This window comes from Polypterus senegalus, chromosome 18, assembly GCF_016835505.1.
Source record: "Polypterus senegalus isolate Bchr_013 chromosome 18, ASM1683550v1, whole genome shotgun sequence".
In the NCBI taxonomy this organism is placed as follows: Eukaryota; Metazoa; Chordata; class Cladistia; order Polypteriformes; family Polypteridae; genus Polypterus; species Polypterus senegalus.
In genome coordinates this window covers 6,442,554-6,469,861 of record NC_053171.1, presented here as the reverse complement: position 1 = coordinate 6,469,861, position 27,308 = coordinate 6,442,554, and the positions used below count along the sequence as shown (strand labels likewise).

The 27,308-nt window shown below is 47.8% G+C and overlaps 1 protein-coding gene across 2 annotated transcripts in view; it reads right to left on the bottom strand.

The window, feature by feature from the left end:
* Positions 1-14,805: 14,805 nt before the first annotated feature.
* The window catches only part of nubpl (nucleotide binding protein-like), a 65,408-nt gene continuing 52,905 nt past the window's right edge, over positions 14,806-27,308 (bottom strand). For both annotated transcript variants that reach the window (XM_039741418.1, XM_039741419.1), the window contains exons 9-11: positions 22,782-22,902; positions 17,880-17,962; positions 14,806-16,324 (exon numbers count right to left, since the gene is read on the bottom strand). In XM_039741418.1, coding sequence (XP_039597352.1) covers positions 16,262-16,324; positions 17,880-17,962; positions 22,782-22,902 — 267 coding nt within the window. In that variant the 3' untranslated portion in view covers positions 14,806-16,261. The remainder of the gene's footprint in view (positions 16,325-17,879; positions 17,963-22,781; positions 22,903-27,308) is intronic.

Here is a 27,308-nt window from a genome sequence, read left to right as displayed (position 1 = left end):
TGTGCACCCCTCCTCCTCAGTTTTCTTTTGTTCTTTCTTTGGGACTTCCCGCCTCTGTGTCTTTGGTGTCTTTCCACCTCGTCTTTAATTTTTTTTACCGTTGAGATTCGTCAGCCATCAGCTGTCCGTCTGTCTGTCTGTCCTTTCCCAGCTAAAGGGCTCATAAAAGGATCATTCCATGGCAGACCATCCACTGATCCCTTCTCTTTTTCCTCTGCAGAACAAACACAGAAAAATTCCGCCTGGGCTTGATGACATCACTTCCGTTTGCTAGGCCCGATGACATCACTTCCAGTTCCGGCCCAGATGACATCATTTCCCCCTGCCTGGCTTGACAACCACCCTGCTTTGTTGGTCTTGCCAGTTGTGTTTTGGACAAGTGTCTGGCTTTGCTTTTTGATTGCCGATGTAATGGGCACCTACTGTGAACGTTATGTCAATCTGTCCGCTCGTCTGCCCCTTTGTCTCAGCTCCATGCCGACCGATTTTGTTGACATTTGCCACACTTCTCCTTCATTGCGATTTGTCCTCACATTTTGGTCTCGACTACAGCACGCTGGGCACAGTTTTTGAATTTTTGAAATTTCTGTCTGAGAATCACCGGCGAATTTGCGAACTCGTTTGTGTTGAAGTAGAAACCTTCTGAGCGACTTCAGCTACGGATTAGTTTGCGGTTTCAGATTGACTGTAAGAGCGGCCACTCCTGGTGGGGGCAGGAGGGGGGGGACCACCAGAATGCCGCGTTCCTTGTTCTTCAGGTGAGCGCTAAGTTGGTCATCAGCTCTCGCACACGGAGCCCCCTGTTTGATTTTGTCGAGGCGAGTGGCTGATTGGTTGGACTGCGGAGTTCATGGGTGTGCGCTGCGAGTTTCTCCAACTCGCTAAGACCACGTGAATGAAGAGCCGCACTTGGGCCTGTAGAAGTGGCGTCTTGAGTAACACCCCCCCATCCTCACCAACTCAATTTCCAGGGAGTTGACATTTGTGGACCACTTCAAACACGTCATTAACAGTACGGCTTGATGCTCTGACTGCCCTTTTCGTTTCATTTTCAGAGGTGGAAATCAACGAGGCCTCACCCCAGTCACCTCTGTAATCGGCGTATTACTTCCCCTGCTTAGACTCGAGAATGTGATGGCACATCATTTGTAAGGTGGCGAGCACAACGTAAACCTCTCAGAATTCTTTCACAAGTGCGTAGAGCGAATAACAGCGTGGATGATGTGTACTGAACATCGTGGAGGCCCAACACAAAGGTCGGTGGTTTAGTCAATACGGTCGTTTACGCAGGTTTGTGCCATCTGTGGGATAAGTTTGCCAGTTGAAACATAAAAAGAATGTGGCATCGACAACTAAACGCTTACACGGACATCACATGACACGACTTCTACTCAAACTTCACGACTCCAGATGCTGATCTCGTCGCCCGTGTACGTCACATTATGTGACTGGCAGTCACAGGGCATGTCAGATCATACGATGCCTCACAGTTTCTATTTCCATTTCTAGTCTTATGTGCTCAGCCTTCAATCTCAAAGCCAATGACTCGCTGCCTGGCACAGCTGTTGCCCATGCAAAGGGTTTACAAGTACCAGGCATTCAGTCACACTCCGGGCCCCGTGTCCTCTTCTTATCTCCTGTCTGGTGTTGTACGTAAAATACGAGACATCAGACAGACGAGCCTCTACCCTCTCTCTGAGGTCCACGATAGCAGCTCTCCTTGGTCTCCACCATGCAGAGGACCTCCTGGCGAACTTCTCCATCTCTCACACATGGTGCCCACCTCTGTGACCCCTTTGAGTTCATCAGGGTGAGTGGCAGACTGGTTGGACTGAGTCGCTGGGGATGTCAGACTCCATGACTGGTGTTTGACGGGAGTGCACTGCAACTTTCACCAACTCCCTAAGATTATGACGAAAATGAAGTCCAAAAAGTCGTGTGCAGTGACGGGGTCTTGTATTTGGACCACCTGTGTGAAATGTTGGGGTTCGTTTACAGCGGCTGCTCAGACTCTGCCACAGCTACAAGTGCCACTCTCTGCACCAACGGGGCAAATGTGAGGTGGGGCTGGCAATATCTGTTATCTCGGGCGCTCTCTGACGCGGCAAAACCGGAAACGCGGATGTTTGTTTGTTGAGAACTTTCACTTCCCTCTCATAGGGTCTCAGTTCTTAATATTTGACATGGACTATATATAGTGTGGTGGCATGGTGGCGCAGTGGGTAGCGCTGCTGCCTCGCAGTAAGGAGACCCGGTTTGCTTCCCAGGTCCTCCCTGCGTGGAGTTTGCATGTTCTTCCCGTGTCTGCGTGGGTTTCCTCCCGCAGTCCAAAGACATGCAGGTGAGGTGCATTGGTGATCCTAACTTGTCCATAGTGCGTGCTTGGTGTGTGGGTGTGCCCTGTGGTGGGCTGGCACCGTGCCCAGGGTTTGTTTCCTGCCTTGCGCCCTGTGTTGGCTGGGATTGGCTCCAGCAGACCCCAGGTACCCTGTAGTTAGGATATAGCAGGTTGGATAATGGATGGATGGATGGATGATATATAGTGCCTTTCACACAAATCTAGAGCCTATATATAGCGCCTTTTACATCTTTCTGTCTCTTATGTAGTGCCTTTCAATTTCACATCTAGATCAATCTATTGTGACCAAAGCACAGACTTACACGAGTCGCTCTGGCAGGTGGGTGACCCCGTTTAATAAAACGAAATGAAACAAAATCTGAGCCTGATGGCCCAACAAAACGACGCCATTATCAGCCTAATAAGAACTACGTGTAAGTGTAAAGGCAGCAATCACCTCGGGTCCACCAGTGGACGCCAGCCACCCTTCAGGGACCCTCTGGGCTTACAGAGCAGCTCTGGGCACTGTGGCCGGGTCAGCTGGCCTCACTTGGTGGCTTCTTGGAGCTGCGGATGGAAAAGAAGAGACAGTCAGTGTGAGCGCCCCCTCTCGTCCTGGAGTGGTATCACTTACCTCAGCTGAGCCAGGAAGAAGATCCCCAAGGTCCACGTGTACTACAATATATCGATTTATCTACTATATAGTGCCTTGCATTACCATCTGCTATATAGGGCCTAACTATTATATAGTGCCTTTCATATCTATCTGCTATATAGTGCCTTGCATACTGTATCATCTATATATTATATAGTTCCTTTCATGCCTATCTATCTATTATATAGTGCCTTTCTCTTTCACGTCTGTATCCATCTTCTGTAACAGATGAAGAGGCTGGTCACAGGAGTGACTGCTCAGTTGGTCACATGGTCGTCACGGGTACCACGATCACCGGTGGGATGTTCATCAACATGTCAGGTTTGTGCCAAGCACAGCGCCCTCCCCTGGTGCCTCTCTCTTTTCAGCCTAACTTTGCCAGAGCTGTTCGTGACATAAACAAGATGGCGGAAGACGAGGAGAAGGAGGGAAGAACTGCAGAGGCCGCCACTCACTAGAAAAACAAACCACAAAAAAAAACAAACTAAATTGCTCCTGGGTGACCAAAGCGGCCACTGTCCCTTGTGTGACCAGATGTGGTGACCACTGCTGGATGCTTTTCTCTTTACCTAAGCGGCCACAATTTGCTCTTCCTCAGAGACCAGATGGAGCTCTACTTGCTGACCATTGACAGATGTTGATGGTTGCGGGTCCAGACGCTCCTTTTGGGCTTGTGCTGACCACTGCTGGACACCAATAGAAGTGCTGGTCTGGATGTGGTGACAATTGCTGGATGCCTTTCTCTTTTCCTGTGGCCCTCCCCAGAACAGGACGGTCTCACAGTTGGCCCCGTTGACCAGGTGTCCGGTCTCCCAGCTAAGTGAAGCTTGTGGGCAGTTTTCTCCATCATTGGCGGCCCCTCATTTGTTCTCCGTGTGCCCCTCACTCTGCTTTTCATTTTTTTGTGTCTCCACAGACCACTAAGAAGCCATCATCTGAGTTGATGAAAAGACCCTCAAAGTGAAAGCAGCTGCTCAGCCTGAGAGTTAGAGAATCCAACAGTCTGCATGGCTGCCACTAGAGGGCGCCAATTGTGCCAGGCCTTTGAGGCCCCCACAAGTTTGTGTTAAGAAAGTCAAATCAAGGGGGGCCGCCGGCAAGATGAAGGCCCCCTGGGCCTCGGGCAGGCCACCCCACTGGCTCAAGGCGGACGTTGGCGTCAGAAGGCGAGCGGCGGTCCGCTGCAATTGGAAACAGCTGGCGGCATCTGACATCCGAAGACCCCCAAGCCAAGGCAGCCTGGGAAAACCGCAGCGCAGCGGAGAGAAGAATATAAACAAACAAAAATAAAAAAGAAAAGAGGTCACTTAGAGTGGGCTTGGAGGGAAAGTCATCAGAGCCCAAGTTATATAGCGCCTTTCACAGTCCAGAGACCTCCTTGGAATCTGCAGAAAGGAAGAAAATCCTAACACCCTGTGCTGCCTTGGGGGGTACCTCTCATTATTAGCACCCCCTACAGCTGGCCTGATGTGGCCCAGTGGACATGCCATCCTAAGGACACCCATTCAAATCCCACCTTCCACCCATGTGGGCAGCATGTGGGGATGGGCCATGGGATGCCATTTACTACAGAAGGGCACTATACAAGCTGTGTTTGTATAATTTAAAGTGATTACCTGTCCCAAATAATGTATGACTGTCCCCTTCAGGGTCACCAATGACATGAGGCATGTCAGGTCAGCGTCCACAACTAGGTGGCAGTAAAGGCCATTAGGCTTAGCTGGGGTCTTCAGAGAGCAGCCTGCCTGGTGGAAAGTCAGCACCTCCACCTCGGGGTTCCTGTCACTTAGTGGATACGCTGTGTGGGACCACCGGTCACCACCTGGACTGGGTGTCACAGCCATATGGTTAACAAATCCTCCATAAATACTCGGACCACCCTACATATTCATAAAGGGAATAAGCCCAGTTGAGCAAATTCAGGGTTGGGGAGGTGGGGGCTGAAGCCTATCCCAGCAGCACTCGATGCAAAGGCAGGAAACTCCTGTGACCTGGGCACACACCCAGTAATGACCCCAAAGCGCTAATCATTCACTCTTAATGGGCTTTACTGCCATCTAGTGGTGGCTCACTCTCTCTCTCTCTCTCTCTCTCACACACACACACACACACACAAACCCGAGAAGCCAACTGTGAGCCACTCACTCACCTACGCTGCTCTTGTTTGGGGACACTGGGAGAACATGCAATGCCCACACCGACAGTGACTAGCGCAGGGTTTGAACCTCGATCTGTGAGGTGCCTGTCCTAACTGTTGTGCCACCCTGCCACCCCCAATGTAAAGCATCTCCTGGATGAAGTCATTGTGGCGTTTGCATGTTCTCCCCGTGTTCAGATCCCACAGACCTGCCAGTTATGTTAACCTGGGACTCTAAACTGGCCTCGTGTGGGTATGGATGTGTGCCACCACTGGAGGGCAGTAGAGCCCATTAAGGGTCATCAATGAGAAGAGGCACATGAGGCCAATGTCCACCACTAGATGGCAGTAAAGCCCATTAGGGTTAGTCGGGGTCTTCAGAGTGCAGCTGCCTGGTGCAAAGCCAGCATGTCCACCTCAGAGTTACTGTCACTTAGCTGTGTCGGACCACCAGTCATTACCTGGACAAAGCAACACAGCCACGTGGTTAACAACTCCTCCATCAATACTCAGACCACTCTGCATATTCATAGAGGGGATTACATCCACAAACCCACTTAAGCATATTCAGTGTCTTCTGGAGCCAATCGCAGCAGCACTCGGTGCAAGGCAGGAAACTCCTCTGAACTGGGCACACACCCACTGATGACCCCAAGGAGCCGGTTTTTCATTCTTAATGAGCTTTACTGCCATCTAGTGGTGGCTCACTCGCTCAAGAAGCCAACACAGGGCCACCCGTTAACTTAAAACTGCTCACTGGGAGAACATGCAATGCCCACACCGGCAGTGACTGGCACAGGGTTTGAACCTCGATCTGTGAGGTGCTAGGCCTAACTGTTGTGCCACCATGCCACCCCCAATGTAAAGCGTCTCCTGGATGATGTCCATGTGGTGTTTGCACGTTCTCCCCGTGTTCAAATCCCACAGACCTGCCTGTTCTGTTAACTGGGGACATGTGGGTATGGATGTGTGCCACCACTAGATGGCAGTAGAGCCCATTAGGGTTAGTCAGGGTCCTCAGAGAGCAACTGCCTGGTGCAAAGCCAACATTTATAATGAAATTACGAGAAGCCCCTCAGGGTTATTGACACTTAGTGGTCACCCCTGAGTGAGGGCACCGCTTATCACCTGTGAAACTTGGAACTGAGTGACACAGCCATTTGATTGGCAGCTCCTCCATAAATACAAAAACAGCCCTCACATACATATATAAAACCATTTCATTCAGTTCAGGGTCTCGGGGGGCTGGAGCTCATCCCAGCAGCACCAGGTGTAAAGCAGAAAACACCGGCCTAACCTGGCTGATCTTTGAAGACCCCACTAATCTGAATGGGCTTACTTCCCATCTAGTGGTGGCCATTGATGACCCTGTCAGCCAGTCATTCATTCCTTATGAGCTCTGCTGCCATCTAGTGGTGGAGGACAATCACACCCACAAAAGGACAATTTAACTGGCCACTCTAAACTGGCCTTCTGTGGGTGTTTACAGGAGCCGCCACTAGATGGCAGTGACATTAGGAACGAACGACTGGCTCCTCAGGTTCTCAGTGAGATGATATGTGAGGTCACTGATCCTCCACTAGATGGCAGTAAAGCCCTTTAGGGTTAGTCGGGGGTCTTTAAAGAGTAGCCTGCCAGGTTCAAAGACAGTTTTCCTTTTTCAAATGTTAGTGGGCAGCCCCCCTCAGGGTCACTGTCACTTTGTGAATATCCAGCATGGTACCACCGGTCATCTCCTGTAGAATTCAGGACTGAGTTACTTAAAATACGCAAAGGGAACATGATAACCACAAACTCACTTAATTCAATTCAGGGTCTCAGGGGGGCTTCAGCCTATCCCAGAAGGACCCTTGGAAGGCAGGGAACACACCCAGAAGGTACCAATTTGAACCCAAGGCGCGGAATCCATAAGGACTATTGTGGCTAATGGTCTCCCCCCGATTCCAGCCTGTTGGGCTCATTAGCCACTCTAAACTAGCCTTGTGCGGGTGTGAACATGAGCCACCACGAGGTGACATTAAATCCCATCAGCAACGGCGGACTTGCTGTTATTGGTCACCATTGAGAAGAGGCGTGTGAGGGCACTGATCCACCACTAGATGGCACTAAACGCACAAGAATTTCAGTAGTAGGGGTCTTCAGCGAGCAACCTGCCTGCTTGCCAGCCTACTGTGCCACCCCACTCTAAATGGTCTCCTGGACGTTGGCTGTGTGGAGTTGGCACGTTCTCCATGTATCCACACAGGGCTTTTTTATTTTGTCCACATCCCAAAAACTGTGCCTGGCGACTCTAAATTGCCTCCAAGTGTGATGGACTAGCACCCTGACCAGGGTTTGTGCCCACTTTGTGCCAAGTGCTGCGGGGTCAGACTCTGGCTGCCTAAGGCCCTCATCTGAATTAAGCCAGTTGGAGAATGTGATGTGAACGATGCCATTTGTTTAACTGCTGTGGGCTCAGCTGCCTAAGTTGTGATGAGGGTACAATGCCCGCTAGGCCAGGCGACGCCCAGTCTGAAGTGCAACTCTTGAGTGGCCTGCTGTGATGTGGATTTACACCTGGCACCCTGAGTGGGCCTGATAGCAGACAGACAACTTAAAGCAGACAGAGTGACCAGTGAGGGGTCGGAGATAGGCGGGCACCCCCAAGACGCAGTGAGCAGGCATCTGCTTCCAAGGCGCTGTTGTGTAAACATGTCGCTGGCACCGGATCAGCTGTGAAGCCTAACTGGCAGACGGCACACTGGCGCGCCTGGCAGCCAAGCTCTCTTTACGGTGTTGTTGTGCTAAATTCCCACTTTTAACACTACAGCCCCCTCATCACGAGGATGCCAGTTCAGTGCCCGCTGTGACCTTCAGCGCGTCACCTCACCAAGTGTGAAAAGACACCCAAAGGCCATCGAGCTACAGGGTGGTGCGGGTGAAGCGCCTTGCCATGTGTGTGCACCCTAGAAAGACACTACATACAATAAAGTGGTGCCTTAAGTGGCACTGGCCTCAAAATCATAAAGACGGCAGAATGCAACTCCAGATTCAAGTGTAGCAAAGAAAATGGGGGGGGGAGGTCCTGCCATGGAAAGGCGCTATATAAAATGAAGATTAGCTGTTTGTTAAGGGGTCTGAAGTGGCAATGACCTAGAAATCTTAAAGATGTCCGCTCAGTCGACACGGCACGACACAGCCCCTGATTCAGGTGTAACAAAGTAAATGGGGGTCCTGCCATGGAAAGGCGCTATATAAAATCAAAAGGAGTCTGAAATGGCACTGGATGTCAGCTCAGTCATCATTCCATACTTGGCAAGATATTCTACCTGCCTCTGGTTTGGGCATAAACACATTCAAGGGGGTGGGGGGGCACCCCCCCCGAGCTAAGCATCCTGCCATGGCGTCTATTATAGAAAGGCGCTATATAAAATAAAGACCGGCCATTTACAAAGTGGCACGGACTTGTACATCTCAAAGATGTCAGTTCCATATTCACCTGCCTCTGATTTGGTTGTAACAATATACACTACGTGGTGGTCCTGCCATGTAAAGGCGCTATATAACATCAAGGACTCTGAAATGGCACTGAATGTCAGCTCAGTCATCATTGCCCAGTGCAGCAAGTTATTTCACCCACTCCTGATTCAGGTGTATAAAAATACAAGGGGGCCGTTGTACCGCATGTGCCAAGCGTCCGGCCATGGCATCTACTACAGAAAAGGCACTATATAAAATAAAGACTAGCCGTTTATGACAGAGTCTGACATGGCACTGACCTAAAAATCATAAAGATGTCCACTCAGCCGTCACGGCACAACACAGCCTCTGATTCAGGTGTGACAAAGTAGATGTCATGTGTGGCGGACGGAAAGGGGCCTTCTGATGAGAGGACATGTCAAGAGCAGTACCTACCCCCAGAACATAGAGAGGGCAGCCCCCTGGATGGTATCGGGGCCGGGGCCATGGAAGCTCAACCCTGCTGGAGCCTGTGGTCACCGCCAGGGGGCATCTGGACAGCAGCACTCCTGCCACACTCGGAAGTGCTGTCAGATGATCATCAAGGAGCACCTGGAGCGTTCGAGTCGTATGTCGCCATGACCCGTAGTCACTTTTCTGAGGAGGTGGGTGTCAGGCTACGCCGTGGGCTCAGCACAGCCATTTAATTGAGCGTTCAGCGAAGGAAACCAACCTCACAACATGAGGCCACCTGCTTCCACTGCCTCAATCTGGTAAGACGCAGCTCGATGCCGACAGCTGAACTTTAACTATATGAATGTTAAAAGGAAATCGGCGAGATGAGCAGCGAGTGTCTGCAGCCATCGCCTCGTAAACTGCAACCGTGTTACGTCAGGTGGCTCAGGCTACGACACACAGCTGTACTGTTGAGGGGCGCTATAAAACGTCCCCAAAAACCATATTAACTTCAGAGCACTGCGGGGCCCGAGCCTAACCTGACAGCTTTGGACACAAGGCAGGAACCAACAGTGGAGGCTGTGCCAAGCCACACCCACTAGACAGCACCCTCAACCAATTGGAATCACTAGGGGTGTGGGTGGGGAAACTCACAATGACACTGGAAGAAGGGACGACGAGTGGCCGTGGGTTTGGGTCCATAGGACGACAACACAAAGCACTGGGCTGCCCTTTTTATCCGTCGGTCATTTAAGAAAGAACTGTGTGAGGGGCTCTGCCAGGGCCATCCTTTGTGTTTTGGCACAGCCGCGGGTTAAAGGGGGTCCAGTTCGGTGACCTCAGGATCTCATATTTCTTTTTTAGCAGAGGATGTTGTCCGGGTTATGTCATGGGCTGGCAACCACAGCATGACAGTCAGTGATGGTCTGGGGAGACACGTCCTTGGAGGGTCACACAGACCTTCAGATGCCAGGCAGCTGTTAGCTATTGGGATGAAATCCTCCGAGCCATCGTCAGACCTTACACTGGTGCAGGACAACGGCCGGCCTCACGTGGCCAGAGTGTGTAGGCAGTTTGTGGATGGCATTGATGTCACTGACTGGTCGACACATCCCTCAGACCTGGATACAACCGAGGACCTCTGGGACGTTACGTGTCGGTGTATCTGATGCCACCAAGTTGCCCCACGGACTGTCCAGGTCTGGGAGGAGACTCCAGGATGCCATCTTCTGCCTCATCCGGAGCATGTCGAGTCGTCATCGGGGGTCCACACACACACACACTACAGGATCACGTTAGAGGAGTTGCTGTGATGAAATTCACACCAGTTGGATCAGCCTGGGATTTCAAATTTTAAGTGTTGGTTGGTCATTTTGGTGTCTATTGACTGTTGTGACGTCATGTTGGTCTCAGTGAAGATTTAAGAGTTGAGTAACATTTTATTTATATATAGTGCCTTTTCCATACTCGAGGAGCTTAACTGATAATTAATTAACCATGTTAAAAATTCATTTTTCAAATCCCACATTAGTATGGGGTCCTCCTGGGTGGCCATCTTATTGATTAATAATCTTCAGAAATCCTACAGCGCCCCCTCCAGGTTGGTGGGGAGGTGCAGAATCAAGAGGAGGACTTTTAAGTATTTTGGAGTCCTGTTCACGTTATGGGGACACTGCACTGCTAGGTCGTGGTGAAGAAAGAGCAGGGGCCTCATGTATAAATGGTGCGTACGCACAGAAATGTTGCGTAAGAACTTTTCCACGTTCAAATCGCGATGTATAAAACCTACACTTGGCGTAAAGCCGCGCTTTTCCACGGTACCTCATGTCTTGTCGTACGCAAGTTCTCCGCTCGGTTTTACAGACTGGCGGCACCCAGCGTCAAAGCAGTGCTACTGTCCCTGTGTGATTACTCTTTTATTTTCCTGACGCGGCTTCATAAATACACAGAAACTAACCGCATATCGTTTATTAGTGTAACGCATCTGATTGTAATTAACTTGTAACAATATAATGGAGCAGGAAACAGCCATAGTATTCTAAATACCAGAACTGCTTTAGCGTTGATACTCTCACTTCTTCTTCTTCTTTCGGCCGCTCCCGTTAGGAGTTACCACAGCTGATCATCTTTTTCCATATTCCTCTCACTGCACCACTCGGAGTATTTATATCAATGGATCTGAGTGTGAATCACAGCAGCTGATCAGAAAGAGAATTATCGGTATACGGCATTAAGGACACGCTGTCTCAGCCACAGCAAAACGTCTCAAAGCCTCACCTGTACGGACCTCGCGGTTCACAAACTTTAAATTCACTCAATCAGTCCATCCAGTGCTCCTTGTAGAACTGTTAGGACTTATAAGTACAATCACCTCACTGTAAACTTGTGATAGTTATAATATCTCACAACCTGCACCACTTTATAAGGCGCGTATTTACATATGATGACGATATCATTTTTAAGATGAAATGCAGCAAAATATGTTTGTTAAATTATACACATAAAACTTTAACTTCATTTAAATAATCTAAATTCTTCACTGGGACTGGCGTGAAGGATAGAATAATTAAACACGTACTACGAAGATATTTTAATGTTCCTTTAACATTTTGAAGAATCGGCGCTCTAAGCTTACAGATGGCTTAACGTCTATGACAGAGCTGATTGTGTGGCGATCCACCGTGCATAAGCTACCATACTGACATTGGACTTTCTCTATCGGACATAGAGCCGCCCCTGAGTACTGCTGCAATAAATAATTTCATCGAAGGTCGCACACAATCACTGCGCCGTGAAACTCATGTTTAATAACGTGCTTTAACTCCTATCATCATAAAAATGACATCACGTATACATCTCAGTATTTTAGTTATTCAGAGAGCTGTAATATCACGAATGTCATGGATTCTGTGACCAGTCGGAGGAAGAGAGCCGGTTTAAGAAGCAAGTAGTGATTCACACACAGATCACATACGAGTAGAAGATCAAATACAAAACAAAGCATTTAACGTGCTACTTTAATTACGCTCCTCCTTGAACCGTCACCTTATCGTGGTGGAGGGGTTTGCGTGTCCCAATGATCCTAGGAGCTATGTTGTCCGGGCTTTATGCCTGGTAGGCCACCCAAGGCAAACTGGTCCTAGGTGAGGGATGAGACAAAGAGCGGTTCAATAAACCTCTAATGAAGAATAAAACCTTGGACGACGTTTTCCCTTGCCCGGACGTGGGTCACCGGGGCCCCCCTCTGGAGCCAGGCCTGGAGGTGGGGCTCGATGGCGAGCGCCTGGTGGCGGGGCCTGCACCCATGGGGCTCGGCCGGGCACAGCCCGAAGAGGTAACGTGGGTCCTCCTTCCCATGGGCTCACCACCTATGGGAGGGGCCAAGGAGGTTGGGTGCAGTGTGAGTTGGGTGGTGGCCGAAGGCGGGGACCTTGGCGGTCTGATCCTCGGCTACAGAAACTGGCTCTTGGGACGTGGAATGTCACCTCTCTGAAGGGGAAGGAGTCTGAGCTAGTGGCGAGGTCGAGAGGTTCCGGCTAGATATAGTCGGACTCACCTCGACGCACAGCTTGGACTCTGGAACCAATCTCCTTGAGAGGGGCTGGACTCTCTACCACTCTGGAGTTGCCCCCGGTGAGAGGCGCCGAGCAGGTGTGGACATACTTATTGCCCCCACTCGGAGCCTGTGCATTGGGGTTTACCCCGTGGGCGAGAGGGTGGCCTCCCTCCGCCGGGTGGGGGAAGGGTCCTGACTGTTGTTTGTGCGTATCGCCGAACAGCAGTTTGGAGTATCCACCCTTTTTGGAGTCTCTGGAGGGGTTGCTAGAGGGCATACCTTCTGGGGATTCCCTCGTTTTGCTGGGAGACTTCAATGCTCACGTGGGCAATGACAGTGAGACCTGGAAGGGCGTGATTGGGAGGAATGGCCTCCCTGATCTGAACCCGAGCGGTGTTTTGTTATTGGACTTCTGTGCTCGTCATGGATTGTCCATAACGAACACCATGTTCAAGCATAAGGGTGTTCATATGTGCACTTGGCACCAGGACACCCTAGGCCTCAGGTCGATGATCGACTTTGTGGTCGTGTCGCCGGACTTGCGCCATGTGTCTTGGACACTCGGGTGAAGAGAGGCGGAGCTGTCAACTGATCACCACCTGGTGGTGAGTTGGCTTCGATGGTGGGGGAAGATGCCGGTCAGACCTGGTAGGCCCAAACGTGTTGTGAGGGTCTGCTGGGAACGGCTGGCAGAGTCCCCTGTCAGAAGTAGCTTCAACTCCCACCTCTGGCAGAACTTCAACCACGTCCCGAGGGAGGTGGGGGACATTGAGTCCGAATGGGCCATGTTCCGTGCCTCTATTGTTGAGGCGGCTGACCGGAGCTGTGGCCGCAAGGTGGTCGGTGCTGAAGAAGGAGTCCTATAGGACCTTTTTGTCCTGTGGGTCTCTGGAGGCAGCTGATAGGTACCGGCAAGCCAAGCGGAACGCGGCTTCGGTTGTTGCTGAGGCAAAACTCGGGCATGGGAGGAGTTTGGAGAGGCCATGGAGAACGACTTTCGGACGGCTTCGAGGAGATTCTGGTCCACCGTCCGGCGTCTCAGGAGGGGGAAGCAGTGCAGTGTCAACACCGGGGAAGAAGTAGCCAGGGAGAGGGAAGTTTGGGCCTCTCTGCTTAAGCTGCTGCCCCCGCGACCAGACCTCGGATAAGCGGAAGAGGATGGATGGACTTTAATTACGATGTGATTTGAGAAACTGGTTAATTAAACGATTTTAAGATGAAGTTTATGATGTTCTACTTTAATGACAAAATAAACTACGTGATTAAAGTGGGAATGTCGAGATTGAAGTTGACATTTCGTGCTTTTTCCCCACCGTGTGCCTTTTTTCTCTGTACCCTAATAATCTTTCATATGACACTCAGACAGTGGGCTTACAACTCTTCTTTTCACGGCAACTTTGATACGTGACTTCTTTTTTATTTCCGGCACTGTGCGATTTGTGAACGTGAGCTTTCAAGTTTCTCCAACACGCTATGTCACTCGATCAACTTCCTTTTGTTGATTATTCCACGGTTTATTTGAACAAATAGTATGTTTTTCCTTTGCCTCCACTTGGTATTCGCTGAAATTCTTATATTTTCCCCCGTGCTTTTCCCATTTTTTTTTTTCCACAGAAGGCTGCGCTTAAGGGCGATTTATATTGATTTGCATATTCAAAGAGGTGTAATTCTGGGAGGAGTTGGGGCGTTACATAAAGCGCGTGCACGAGCATTAGTTTTCACGCTGATCGGGATTTATGTCGCGGAAGAACGTGGAAGTTGGAGTATATATACTATAACATGGCGTAAACACAAAAGCCGAAACGTGCTTACGCACAGAAAAATCCAGATGAGGTCCCAGAGCCGAGTCAAAGCCCTCGTTCTATCGCTTGATCGGCGTTCCTACCCTCGTTTTAGTGCAGTGACTACAAATACTCAATCGAGGGTACGAGTGGCTGAAATGAGCTTCCTCTGCAGAACATCTGGGCTCGGCCCTTAGAGACACGGTGAGGAGCACAGACGTTCAGGAGGAGATCAAAGTATGGCCGCTGCCCCTCCACAACGAAAGGTGAAGTGTTCCAAGCATCTGATTAGGACATCCCCCTGTAGAAGTGTCTTTGGGGGTCTGTCCGACAAGGACGACACCTTGGGGCCGACCCAGGACATGCCGGAGAGATCACATCTCTCAACTGGTGTGATGTCTGGGGACGTACAGCCGACACAGACGTGCAGGGCACATGTTCACCACACAACACACACCTTTATTCTTCTCTGGAATATACAAATCATGTCCACAATGACAGCACAGTCCTTCCACCTCCAGTCCTCGCCCTCCTTCCTCCCGACTGGCCACCTTTAATAGGACACCCAGAAGGATGCCAGGTGTCCAACGACCTTCTTCTGGCAGCACGTCCTGGTATAGCGGGAGTGCTGCCAAACAGGGCCCAGCAAATGTCCAGGTATCCCCTGGTGGTGACCAAAGGCCCCAGCCGAGTTGAGCTCCAGGCTACCAGGGAAGAGAATGTCCTGAACAAGCTCTCTCTCCGCCTGGCCCTCTGCACACTGGCCACAGAGGAGGTGGGCAGGGACAAGAGGGCATCTTTTACTTACACAGCCGCCCCCACAAGCTGAATCATAAAAGCAATACAAAATAATTGGACGGACAAAACCACAATGGACGAATACCTGAAGCCAATCAAAAGCGTGGGAAGCTGGAAATCCTCTTCTTCCGAACAGGCCCGGAGTGGGCGATGCCACAGGAGTCCGTCTTATTCTTCACGCGACCACATTTAGCCAAGGTGGGGTTTCGGGGGAAAAATGAACAGCAGCTTCTTTGGGTCCACACCGAGGTTTCACAGCAGAGAGCAACACAAGTTCCATCCTGTCTTATTTATTCAAAACACACTCCGGCCATCTTGTAGAGTAAGAGTCAAAGACAGAGAGCTCCGCCGTGTGCCGCGTTACACAGGAATGGCACTAAATAACCTAAGAGCTAAACTTTTGCTTGCGCTTAGCCCACCGACCGGAGAATTCAAATAAAACTCCAAGCCCTCTCTTCCCACACCACACCCCCCGTTTTGGTGTACTTTTAACCCTTTGACGACTGCTTCCGCTGCCTCTGCTGCAAATAAACGTCAATGGATGTGTGCGCCACTGCTGTGGGTTTGCAGGCCCTGCTTTCTCATCTTGTGCTGCTTCAATGGACGAACGGATGCTTCTCAAAGTGCCTCATGATGGCGATTTACTGCGAAAGGCACTATATAAAAAAGATGAATTCGTTCTTGTCTGCTTCGCGAAGCCCACGGTAACGATAAAATAAAGATGGCTGTCTGACCGACGGATGTAGAGCACCATACACGGGGGGCCCGCTCTCTGCCTCCACCCATAAATACCGCAACGCGTTTAACGCATCTCACCCCTACATCCTCCGACTTAGCTGTTTAAACACCACAATTTGGCGTGTGAATTTCTTCAGTCCAGGGGGTGCCCTCAGTCACCCCATCAAAATCATTCATCCCCCTCCCCTCCCCTTATTTACTGCGGCCTCACTTCTGGTGATGGGTGTTGCAAGAGACAAGTCCAAGAAAAAGAAGAAGAGCGCAAACCAGCATCCGGCGAGTCTGAGGAGAGAACACAGAGATGTGCCAACGCACAAGACGCCAGGCGTGGTGGCACCCCTCACGCTGCTGGTCCTTGCTGCACTCAGTCTGTTGGCGTCGGCAGTCGCTCGATCACTCTGGCAGCAACTCTCAGGTAGGCGATGGCCTGAAACAAAGCAGAGACTCGGTCAGTCCTTCCGGCCCCACGCATTTGGAATCTTTACAGCGAAAACCGATCAATAAAGACGAGGTGAAGAGATACCATCCACCTCAGCCAAAGACTTTCTAACTCCAGGTACCTCAGCTCAACCACACGTCATCGTGTCACCACTCAATCCCTCTGCTGTCATTTTAGGGTCTCTACTTTAGTGGTGATGTCACAATAATAGCTAAGAGCTAGCTGCGAATATGCACCTGACTTTATACTCATAAAACAAGGGTCAAATACTCAGTTCAAAATATTCGTTGACGCTGCTTTGGGCATTCCATGTCAAAGTACCTGTACTAATAGAGCCGTTGCAGCTTACCGTGTATCAAACTGGCTCACTCGCCTTGTGATCGTCTTCTCCGATACACCATATTGATCTGCAATCTGTCGTACTTTTAAACCGCATAACAGAAGGTGTTCTATTGACTCAGCTGGAATGTCAAAGGATGGACGTCCAGAACAGGAAACTGCGTCACCTGAACTGAAGTGTACTCGAGTCCATTCCACCTGTTCTTCAATAATTTCAAAAATAGTTTCTACATCGGAGTCTAAAAGAGCCGCCAACATTGTAATTTTTCCTGATAAATCTTCAATTCTCTCTCTGAAATACGCAATATCTTCGGCAGAATCCAATTCATCGGCAGTAGTAAGCATTTTTCTATTAATTCTTGTGCTATCGATTCACCAATCAGTAACTAGAGGGTGTGTTAGAGCCCACCCTCTCAAGTTTGACGAGTGAAAGTGACGGTTTTATTTCAAGTCGTATTTCATGATGGTTTGGAGGAATGTTACGGACAACATTAAAGAAATAAGCAACCAAAAACATATTTCGTGACACATTTATTTATTTATGCTCACATTTCACAGTACTTTTATTTATTTGCGCCTTTATTTAATTTTGTCCGAAATATTCCTCCATACAGAAAGGCAAGCAATTGTGTGGTGGAGTAAGACGGGGCATTGGAGTGATCCACGATTTGCTTTGCTTTGTGTTTTGGTACCGCTGAGGTCCAAAAGCTGGTATCGATACCGAAGTCAAAGTGTTAGTACCAATCCAACACTACTGTTGGGTTACAGCCGTTATGATCCAACATACAGTGTTAAGTCCGAATGACATCTAGTGGATGAAATAGAATTATGCTGCAAAAAAAGTCATGAATATTTCTATGCATTTTGCCACTCCGAGGTGATTCATTAATATTCATGAGGGAGGCGGAGCATTCAACCAAACCACACAATGGGGATTAAGCCTAGAAAAGGTAATGCAGGGTTGTGGTTCACAATTTTGTGTGGGATTCTGCAATTTTCCCTCACTCCCTTGATTTTGGGAATACTTGACTCAAATGTCTCTAATTGATCTGTTGAAACTTTGCAAGTGTGAAACACTCTTCGCTGGAATTGCATCTTTGCTGCTTAGAAAACCAATTGTGATGTTAATGTCTGTAAAAGGCACTACATACAATAAGAATGTACTAATTCACAATATCAAACATAGAAATGGAATTAACCCAACCTCAGGGCTTTCAGGATCTGACACGACCACTGGTTGTCCTTTGTCCGACTTCTCCCTTATATTAAGGTGCAGTGGGATGTCCCCTAAAATTAAAAAATGGAGATCAGGTCTTCATGATTTCTGAGAATTAGGTGAACTTCATGTAGGGTGCCTTCAGAAAGTATTCAGATCACTTCACTTTTACCTATTGTACCTACCAGAGAGGAGGGTCTGGCATCTCAACAGGGGATTGAGGGAGATTCCTTACCTGGCTGGGTTGATATGATGGAAGGACTACTTTAGTGGAGATGCAGCCCAGGCGAGCGGAGCCCCAATTCATATCAGGGATGAGTAATGGAAGGACCAGGGGACATGGCTGTGCATGTACAATTCGCCTCCTAGCACTAGAGGTGGTAGTGTTCCTGTGACTGGCTACCATGTCAGACACCTGTAGGATTGTCTGGGAGTTGGAGTCCGGGAAGATGACCCTGTATGGGTCCTTGGGTGCCACCAGAGGGTGCCATTAAAAAGCAGCTTGCAGATTCCATGCAACCCAGAAGCATTTCCGCAGGTTAACACCTCAATCCATGAAGCACTCCTGGGTTCAAGATTAAAGGGATACCATCTCAAGGCATCGGGGAGCCCGAGTTGGGAGGGAGTGACAAGATGTTGGAGGAGGAAGAGGAGGACAGGAAGGAGACAAAAGATATTAGTGTGCTATCGGACGATTGTTGGATTAATGCCTTAAAAAGGTACTGTTGTTAACAAACCACTGTTTAATTGAACATGGGACTGTCTGTGGTCATTGTGTCTGGTGTTGGGGCACTGAAGCGTCCCCAGGTGGTCACACTATATTGAAACCTTATGTTAAAATCGTTTAAATTATTTTTTGTTCCCCTCATCCTACACTCAATACTCCAGAATCATAAAATAAAAACAGGATTTTAGAAACTTTTGCAGATTCAGTAAAAGAAAACCTGAAATATCACATTGGCACAATCCTTAGCTGAAGCTCCTTTAGCATGAATTCAATTCTGGGCTCTTCTTGGGTCTGACTTGACAAGCTTCACCCTCTTGGATTTGGGGATTTTTTTGCCGTTTTCTCTGCAGATCCTCTCAAGCTCTGTCAGGCTGAATGGAGATCGTCGGTGGACAGCAACTTTCAGGTATTCCCCAGAGATGTTCGACTGGGTTCAACTCCAGGATTTGCCTAGGCCACCCAAGGAATTTCCCCAGAGTTTTCCCTAAGCCAGCCCGGTGTTGTCTTTGTTTAGGTGGAAAGTGACCCTTCTGCCCAGTCTGAGGCCCAGAGTGCCCTGGAGCAGATTTTCATTATGGATATCTCTATACTTTGCTCCCTTCAACTTCCCATCAACCCAGACTAATCTTCCAGTCCGTGATGATTCCACCAGTAGGCTTCACCACTGGAATGATATTGCAGAGGTGATGAATGGTGCCTGGTTTCCTCCAGACATGCCTCTAATCTTCAACAGGAGATCACCTTGCTCACCTACCATCGACCGGAGCAGTCTGGTTTAACACCTAAGAAGTCCACCATCGACTGCATCCTGGAATTGAGGGTTCTCATGGAGCGCAAATGCATATGTCGCCAGAGTTTCTTTGCAGCCAATTTTTGTAAAGCATTTGACTCAGATGATCATGCTGTCCTGTGGGACAACCTGAGACTCTGTGGGATCCCCACGAAGTTGCTGGACATCATGGTCGGCCCGTACACCTGTACTGCGAGTACTGTGCAGAGTGGAGGCAGACCCCCTGCATTTTTCCCAGCCAATTCTGGGGTCCATCAGAGGTCTGTTCTGCTGCTACTCTGTTCAATGATCACATGCACTGAGTGTTGGGCAGAGTCGTGAGGTCCAGTGGCTGTGGGGCATCTGTTAGTGAAGAGAGATTCACTGATCTTGACTTGCTGACAATGCTGTGATCTTTGCAGAGTCAATGGAAGATTTGATCAGAGCTCTCAAGGGACTGAGTGAGGAGTCGGAGTGTCTGGGCTTGTAAACACCCTGATAAAAAACCAAATAGCCAGGCCTTTAATGACCTCTTGGACACAGCCATCAGCAGTGTGTCTGTCTGCGGAGAGAGTGTCGAACCTCCTCGAGCGGTTTACTTACCTCAGCAGTTAGATTCATGTGTCTGGTGACACTTCCTGTGAAGTCAGTAGACAGATTTGGAGAGCATGGGGGTCATGAGGTCGCTGGAAAGGGGTGTGTGGCGCTCCCGATATCTATGCAAAAGGACTAAGGTCCAAGTCTTCAGAGTCCTGGTGCTTCCTGTTTGCGAGACATGGACACTACCCAGTGACTTGAGATGAAGACTGGACTCCTTTGGTGCTGCTTCTCTTCCGAGAACCCTTGGGTACTGCTGGTTTGACTATGTGTTGCTCACGGAGTCCCAAATGAGGCACATTACCTGCATTGGTAAGGAGTGTCAGTTAAGGCACCATGAGCATGTGGCATGATTCCGCGAGGGTGATCCCGCTCACAGGATCCTCATTGTTGAGAACCTGAGTGGCTGGACCAGGTAACACCTGGCTGTAGCAGATAGAGGGTCATTTCCGGAGGGTGGGACTGGACCGCACGTCTGCCTGTGGGGGTGGACAACCTGGATCCTGAGCTTTTTCACCATGTGGTGTGTGCAGCAATGTGCTGTACCAGTGCAAGCTCCCCAACCTGACCCGACAATCTCAGAGTCCTTCAGGTGCCTTTTTGTAACCTCAAAGCGGGCTTCCATGTGTCTTTTCCTGAGTATAGGCTCATAAAGCCAAGATGTGGGGAGCGTTGAAGTGATGGTTGTCCTTCTGGAAGTTTTTCCCATTTCCACACAGGTTCTCCTCAGCTATGCCACAGTCACCTTCAGGTTCCTGGTTACCTCCCCTACTAAGGCCCTTCACCCATGGCTGCTTAGTTTGGCCAAGTAGCCAGCTTTAAAAAGAATTATGGTTGTTCCAAACATCTTCCATTTAAGAATTATGAAGGCCACATTGTAATTTTTGTACCCTTCACCAGAGGAGCACCTCGACGAAGTCCCAGCTCTGCAGGCAATTCCTTTGGCCTTATGGCTTGGCTTATTATATATTATGAGACCTTCTGTAGAGAGGTGTGCACCTTTCCTCAACAGGTCCAATCTACTGAATTGACCACAGGTGTAGAAACATCACCATGATGATCAATAGAATGAGATGCACCAAGCTTCAAGTGTCACACAATTTGATTACTTGTGTCAATATGATATTTCAGTTTCTTTTAATATTTGTTTGAGGGCAAATGAAAAAGTAATAGCAATTTAAAAATGACATGGTAACTGCAGCAGATAGAAGCTGGTGCCTTAACAACATGTTCGTGGTGGCATATTGGTAGTTTGGACAAGCACAGTGCAGGGCCAAGGTCAAATGAATATGGATGCTCTGCTGTGGGATTGCACTATTGTTGAACAATGCACCGTAGTGAGACTTCTTTGGGTGGAAGGAGGGAAACCTGCTGAAAGTCACCAAAGGATGTTGGCTCAGTACAGAAGTGAAAACCGAAGGACTCAACGAAAACTGTATGAATGGGTAGAAAGGTTCAAAGCAGGATGAACAAGTGCAACCAACGAAGCTTGATCTGGTTGACCATCAAAAAGGCGGACATCGATACAGCGAATGCCTTCATCAGAGAAGACTGACGGATCACATTGTCCACTATTGGTGCACATTTGGATATCAGCTGTGGATCTGCACCTGTTGTAGTGCTTGATGACTTGAGGCACCCAAAGAGCTTATTAATCTGCACAAGCAACAGCATGTGGAGGTTGTGCCTCAACTCCTAAAATGTTATGAAGAAGAACCGAGTGTTTAGGAGAGGATTGTCACAGAAGATGAGACACGGGCCCATCACAGTGAGCCAGAAAGCAAGAGACAAAACATGCAGTGGAAACGCCCATCTTCTCCAGTAAAGAAGAAACTCAAACGACAGCCCTCCATCAACCATGACGATCTTCTTTTGGGACATGAAGGGTCCAATTCTGGCACATTTCTAAGGAAGACGGACAATCCGTGAAAAATGTAACGTAATGGGCTAAGCTTACAATAGAGAGAAAATGAGACCTGAAATTTGCAAAGAAAAGAAGAGGACTACGGTCAAGAACAGTCTTGCTGCTCTGCGACAACGCAAGTCTCCATGTAGTGGCCGCAGTGGTGGAGGGGACAAAACAGCTACGGTTTGAATGTCTTCTACGTCCCCTTTACGACCCTGATCTGTTGTCCTCTTAAAGAGGCTCTAGGTGGTCGTAGGTTCACTTTGGATGATGAGGTTAAACAAGAGATGGAGACCTGGAATTGAGAGCAGCCAAAAAACTTCTTCTCCCAAGGAACGAAGAAGTTAGTGGACCAATACAAGTAATGCACTGACCTACAGGGGGCAATGTGGAGAAGTGGCAGAACTGTTATGTTAGTCTGCTCACAGTTACTGGTATTAAAGTCCAAGTTGCCCTCACTTTTTGATTCTTCTTTGTAAAAATATCTCAAATTCTGCTTTCGTTGTTTTGATGAGGGACAAAATGAACTGAAATGATTTTAGTAAAAGACTTCAACAGAACAAAATGTGTAAAGAGTGACAGGATCTGAACACTTTCTGAATTCACTGTATTTCTCAAATTACTTTGTTATGCGATTATATTTAGTGAGAGGACTGCGAGTAGCCAGCAGCCAGCCTTTTATAAGGTGCCAGTCTAACACAGAGAATACATCAACACCTATGCCATCTTACAGTCACCAAGTCCCCCCGAGGAACACAAAATGGAAAAACCTGCCAATTTCACACAGCTGAACTCCAGCTCAGAGATGAACCGAGAGAGCCCTATGCACTGCCCCACCGTGCCATCCTTCTCGATGACATGAACAACTCTCTATTACGCTCTTTTCCTTACCCAAAATTTCCACATCCAAGTCCAGAGCCAGCTGCTGTGCGCCATCCTCTCCGAATATGTGAGTTTCATGGTGGCACTTGGGACACCTGAAGACACTCATGTTTTGCACCAGCCCCAAGACCTAGAAGTAGGAGGACAGTCATTATTAAAGGATTAAGACAAACAGAAGACGCACACAACTAAAGGAACTGAGGATGCCTTAAGTGCGTGGATGGCTGGCCGCTATTGTGTCACATTGTTCCAAATCCTACCCCGGCCATTTCACGTTTTTCTTGGGTAAAAGATGTGACAACTAAAGAAACAGAACAACTCATTTTTAAATCAAGACATCATTAATATGAACATGGAGAGAAAGCCAATATAATCTTAGCTCAACAAATCCACAAGCAATAAAGTTTGAAATGCAATCCCAGCAATTACCAACAGGAACGGAGACAAAATCATTGACCATAAAAACATAATGCACACATTTACAGAATACTACAAGTTCTGCTCAGATTAAAGAAGACAAGACACAATGTAATACATTTTGGGATGCATTATAGATACCACAACTAGAAACTCTCGGGGCAGAGGAATTGGATAAATCTCTGGCACTATCAGAATTACTAGATGCTATAAAACTCACTTCAGAGTGGGAAAGCAGCAGGCCCTGATGGCTACCCTGCTGAATTTTATAAAGAAATATCAATTAAGTTAGCTTCCCTTTTATTAGCAACATTTACAGAAGCTAGAGATAATAAAATTCTACCTCAGACTTTTTACTAAGCATTAATTACCGTCTCTACTAAGCAAAATAAGGACTTATTACAAATTACATCATAGAGACCAATCTCACGTTTGAATAATGATGTTAAGATACTCTCCAAAGTCCTAGCTAGAAGGATTGAGAAAGTGCTTCCTTTATTTATGCTTCCAATCTTCAACGCTTGTTTAACTTTTTTAGGGCAAATTTTTTTTTTGTTTCTTTTCTCCCAGGGCTGAATATTTTTCCAAAAAACTAACTTTAAAAAAAAAAAAACACAAACCAATGGTTTAACATATCAAATCAACAAAAACTATTTACTTTTGACAAACGTTACTGTCTTGCATGTTGTATGAGCCTGCATACTCTAGGATTTCACATGCATATCACATACATGTTACACAGCAGTCTGATCTCGCTCAAAGCAGCCAATTGCATGCATTGCCACATTGCACTGCTTACTTACAATACAGTGGTGTGAAAAACTATTTGCCCCCTTCCTGATTTCTTATTCTTTTGCATGTTTGTCACACAAAATGTTTCTGATCATCAAACACATTTAACCATTAGTCAAATATAACACAAGTAAACACAAAATGCAGTTTTTAAATGATGGTTTTTATTATTTAGGGAGAAAAAAATCCAAACCTACATGGCCCTGTGTGAAAAGTAATTGCCCCCTGAACCTAATAACTGGTTGGGCCACCCTTAGCAGCAATAACTGCAATCAAGCGTTTGCGATAACTTGCAATGAGTGTTTTACAGCGCTCTGGAGGAATTTTGGCCCACTCATCTTTGCAGAATTGTTGTAATTCAGCTTTATTTGAGGGTTTTCTAGCATGAAGCGCCTTTTTAAGGTCATGCCATAGCATCTCAATTGGGTTCAGGTCAGGACTTTGACTAGGCCACTCCAAAGTCTTCATTTTGTTTTTCTTCAGCCATTCAGAGGTGGATTTGCTGGTGTGTTTTGGGTCATTGTCCTGTTGCAGCACCCAAGATCGCTTCAGCTTGAGTTGACGAACAGATGGCCAGACATTCTCCTTCAGGATTTTTTGGTAGACAGTAGAATTCATGGTTCCATCTATCACAGCAAGCCTTCCAGGTCCTGAAGCAGCAAAACAACCCCAGACCATCACACTACCACCACCATATTTTACTGTTGGTATGATGTTCTTTTTCTGAAATGCTGTGTTCCTGTTACGCCAGAAGTAACGGGACATTTGCCTTCCAAAAAGTTCAACTTTTGTCTCATCAGTCCACAAGGTATTTTCCCAAAAGTCTTGGCAATCATTGAGATGTTTCTTAGCACAATTGAGACGAGCCATAATGTTCTTTTTGCTTAACAGTGGTTTGCGTCTTGGAAATCTGCCATGCAGGCCGTTTTGCCCAGTCTCTTTCTTATGGTGGAGTCGTGAACACTGACCTTAATTGAGGCAAGTGAGGCCTGCAGTTCTTTAGACGTTGTCCTGGGGTCTTTTGTGACCTCTCGGATGAGTCGTCTCTGTGCTCTTGGGGTAATTTTGGTGGCCGGCCACTCCTGGGAAGGTTCACCACTATTCCATGTTTTTGCCATTTGTGGATAATGGCTCTCACTGTGGTTCGCTGGAGTCCCAAAGCTTTAGAAATGGCTTTATAACCTTTACCAGACTGATAGATCTCAATTACTTCTGTTCTCATTTGTTCCTGAATTTCTTTGGATCTTGGCATGATGTCTAGCTTTTGAGGTGCTTTTGGTCTACTTCTCTGTGTCAGGCAGCTCCTATTTAAGTGATTTCTTGATTGAAACAGGTGTGGCAGTAATCAGGAAATTGAACTCAGGTGTGATACACCACAGTTAGGTTCTTTTTGAACAAGGGGGCAATTACTTTTTCACACAGGGCCATGTAGGTTTGGATTTTTTTTTCTCCCTAAATAATAAAAACCATCATTTAAAAACTGCATTTTGTGTTTACTTGTGTTATATTTGACTAATGGTTAAATGTGTTTGATGATCAGAAACATTTTGTGTGACAAACATGCAAAAGAATAAGAAATCAGGAAGGGGGCAAATAGTTTTTCACACCACTGTACATGTTGCACTGGTGCCTCCTTTTCAATTGTCTGCTGCCGCACTTTCTCACATATATTGTTAGTGTGTACTGTAGAGAGACAAGTCACCCATTTGACATCGTGCCATGCCAATGCCACCAAGTTTTCCGCCCATATGAAAAGCGTATTGTCACCTCTTTTCATCTTCAGCCTGTGAAGTGCCTGTGACTCCTGTTCACCCTCACTGTGCCACAAGCTCCAATCCCCCTGCTCTGTAGCTCCATGAACAATTCTGGGCATGTATAAAGATTGTCCAAATGTACACAACATGACCCAAATGTTCATAGCCCTGAAGCAGCTCCAGCACAACCTGACTTGTCAAGGGACAGTTCTCTCTTTGAAAGAAATACTTTCCTGTATATGTGATTACTTTTAGGCAGACACCAGTGTCTGCTTCTGACAGTATAAAATCCTTCATGCCATACTTTGTGGGCTTGTATGGCATAAATTGGCAGAAAAAAAAGGCGTCCCCTTTATTTTATCATAGATTCATGCACAGACAAATCACGGCCAGGCTGATAAAATTGTTTATATGTTGGTCCACAATGTCAAGCTGGGACTGAACTTTATACGTGGGGTTATAGCCTGGCTCACCCCTTGGGATTTGCTTCTGGTTATCACAGAGGTGAATAAAACTTTGCAGCAGCACGTACCTATCATCACGCGGCATAACCTGTCCAAAGCCACCAGGAGACAAAGCACGTTTGGACCAATGAAGCTCCCTGAAGTGATATCGCTAGTCCAGTCCCATCTCTATTTGTAAAGCCACAACGCCCTTCATTTCGTCTTTTGTTGTGGGTTTCCCTTTGAAAAACGAGAATACGGCGCAAGTGCAGTCCACGATTCAAAAAATTACTCTGCCTACCTGTTTGTCTCGTCTGACAGTAGCTGAAAAATGGCATCAGGAGAGAGCAGTCTAAAGTAGTCCAGCGGCTGGTAATCTGTCGAGTCCAACAGCAAGCCATGCTGTCTTGTGAAGTTCGGTAGCCAGTTTGGCTCCCACGGATCAATGTCTGGGTATTCCTCCCACACAAACCTTGCCGTAAGTGCATTGGCCTTGTGAATGCGCTCAGCTGGGGTTCGATCAGCTGATGCCGGCTCCTCACTCTCTTGTTCGATTCTCCTGATCACTGTCAACAAAATCAGATTCTGAAAAATCAGAGTCCGACTATTTTGTTTTCCGCACTCGCTTCGCTCCCTTGTGAGATGTTGATGCCATCTTGCCTTTGTTTTCTAACTCACGCACACGCAAGGATTAGATGCCGAGTCAAGGAGTCGAACGCTCCTCTGAGCAGAGGGGGAAAGCCTGTGACGTAACAGTGAATAATGTCGCCATTAACAGCTGATTGTCGCCCTCTACCCCTGGATGTCGACTTTTGTCGACATGTGCCTTAAAACCCCTCTTGTCGATATCCGTCCTAAAAGAGTTAATGTAATATATTCACCCACGAAGTCTAACACTCCGGAGAGAAAATTATGGGTGAGGGTTGATTTATTTCAAACCTAGTTTTGCAAAACTTGACTTGCTTGTATGGAATGTTATTTTATTTTAATATATTCAATAAAATTTTAAAAATAAATAAATAAAAATAAAAAAAAGGTGGTGTGCCAATACCAGTTGGTAACCACCAGCATATGCTCATGCAGGGCTGTGTCATCATGGTCACTCTCCCCTGCTGGATTTCACCCTCCAG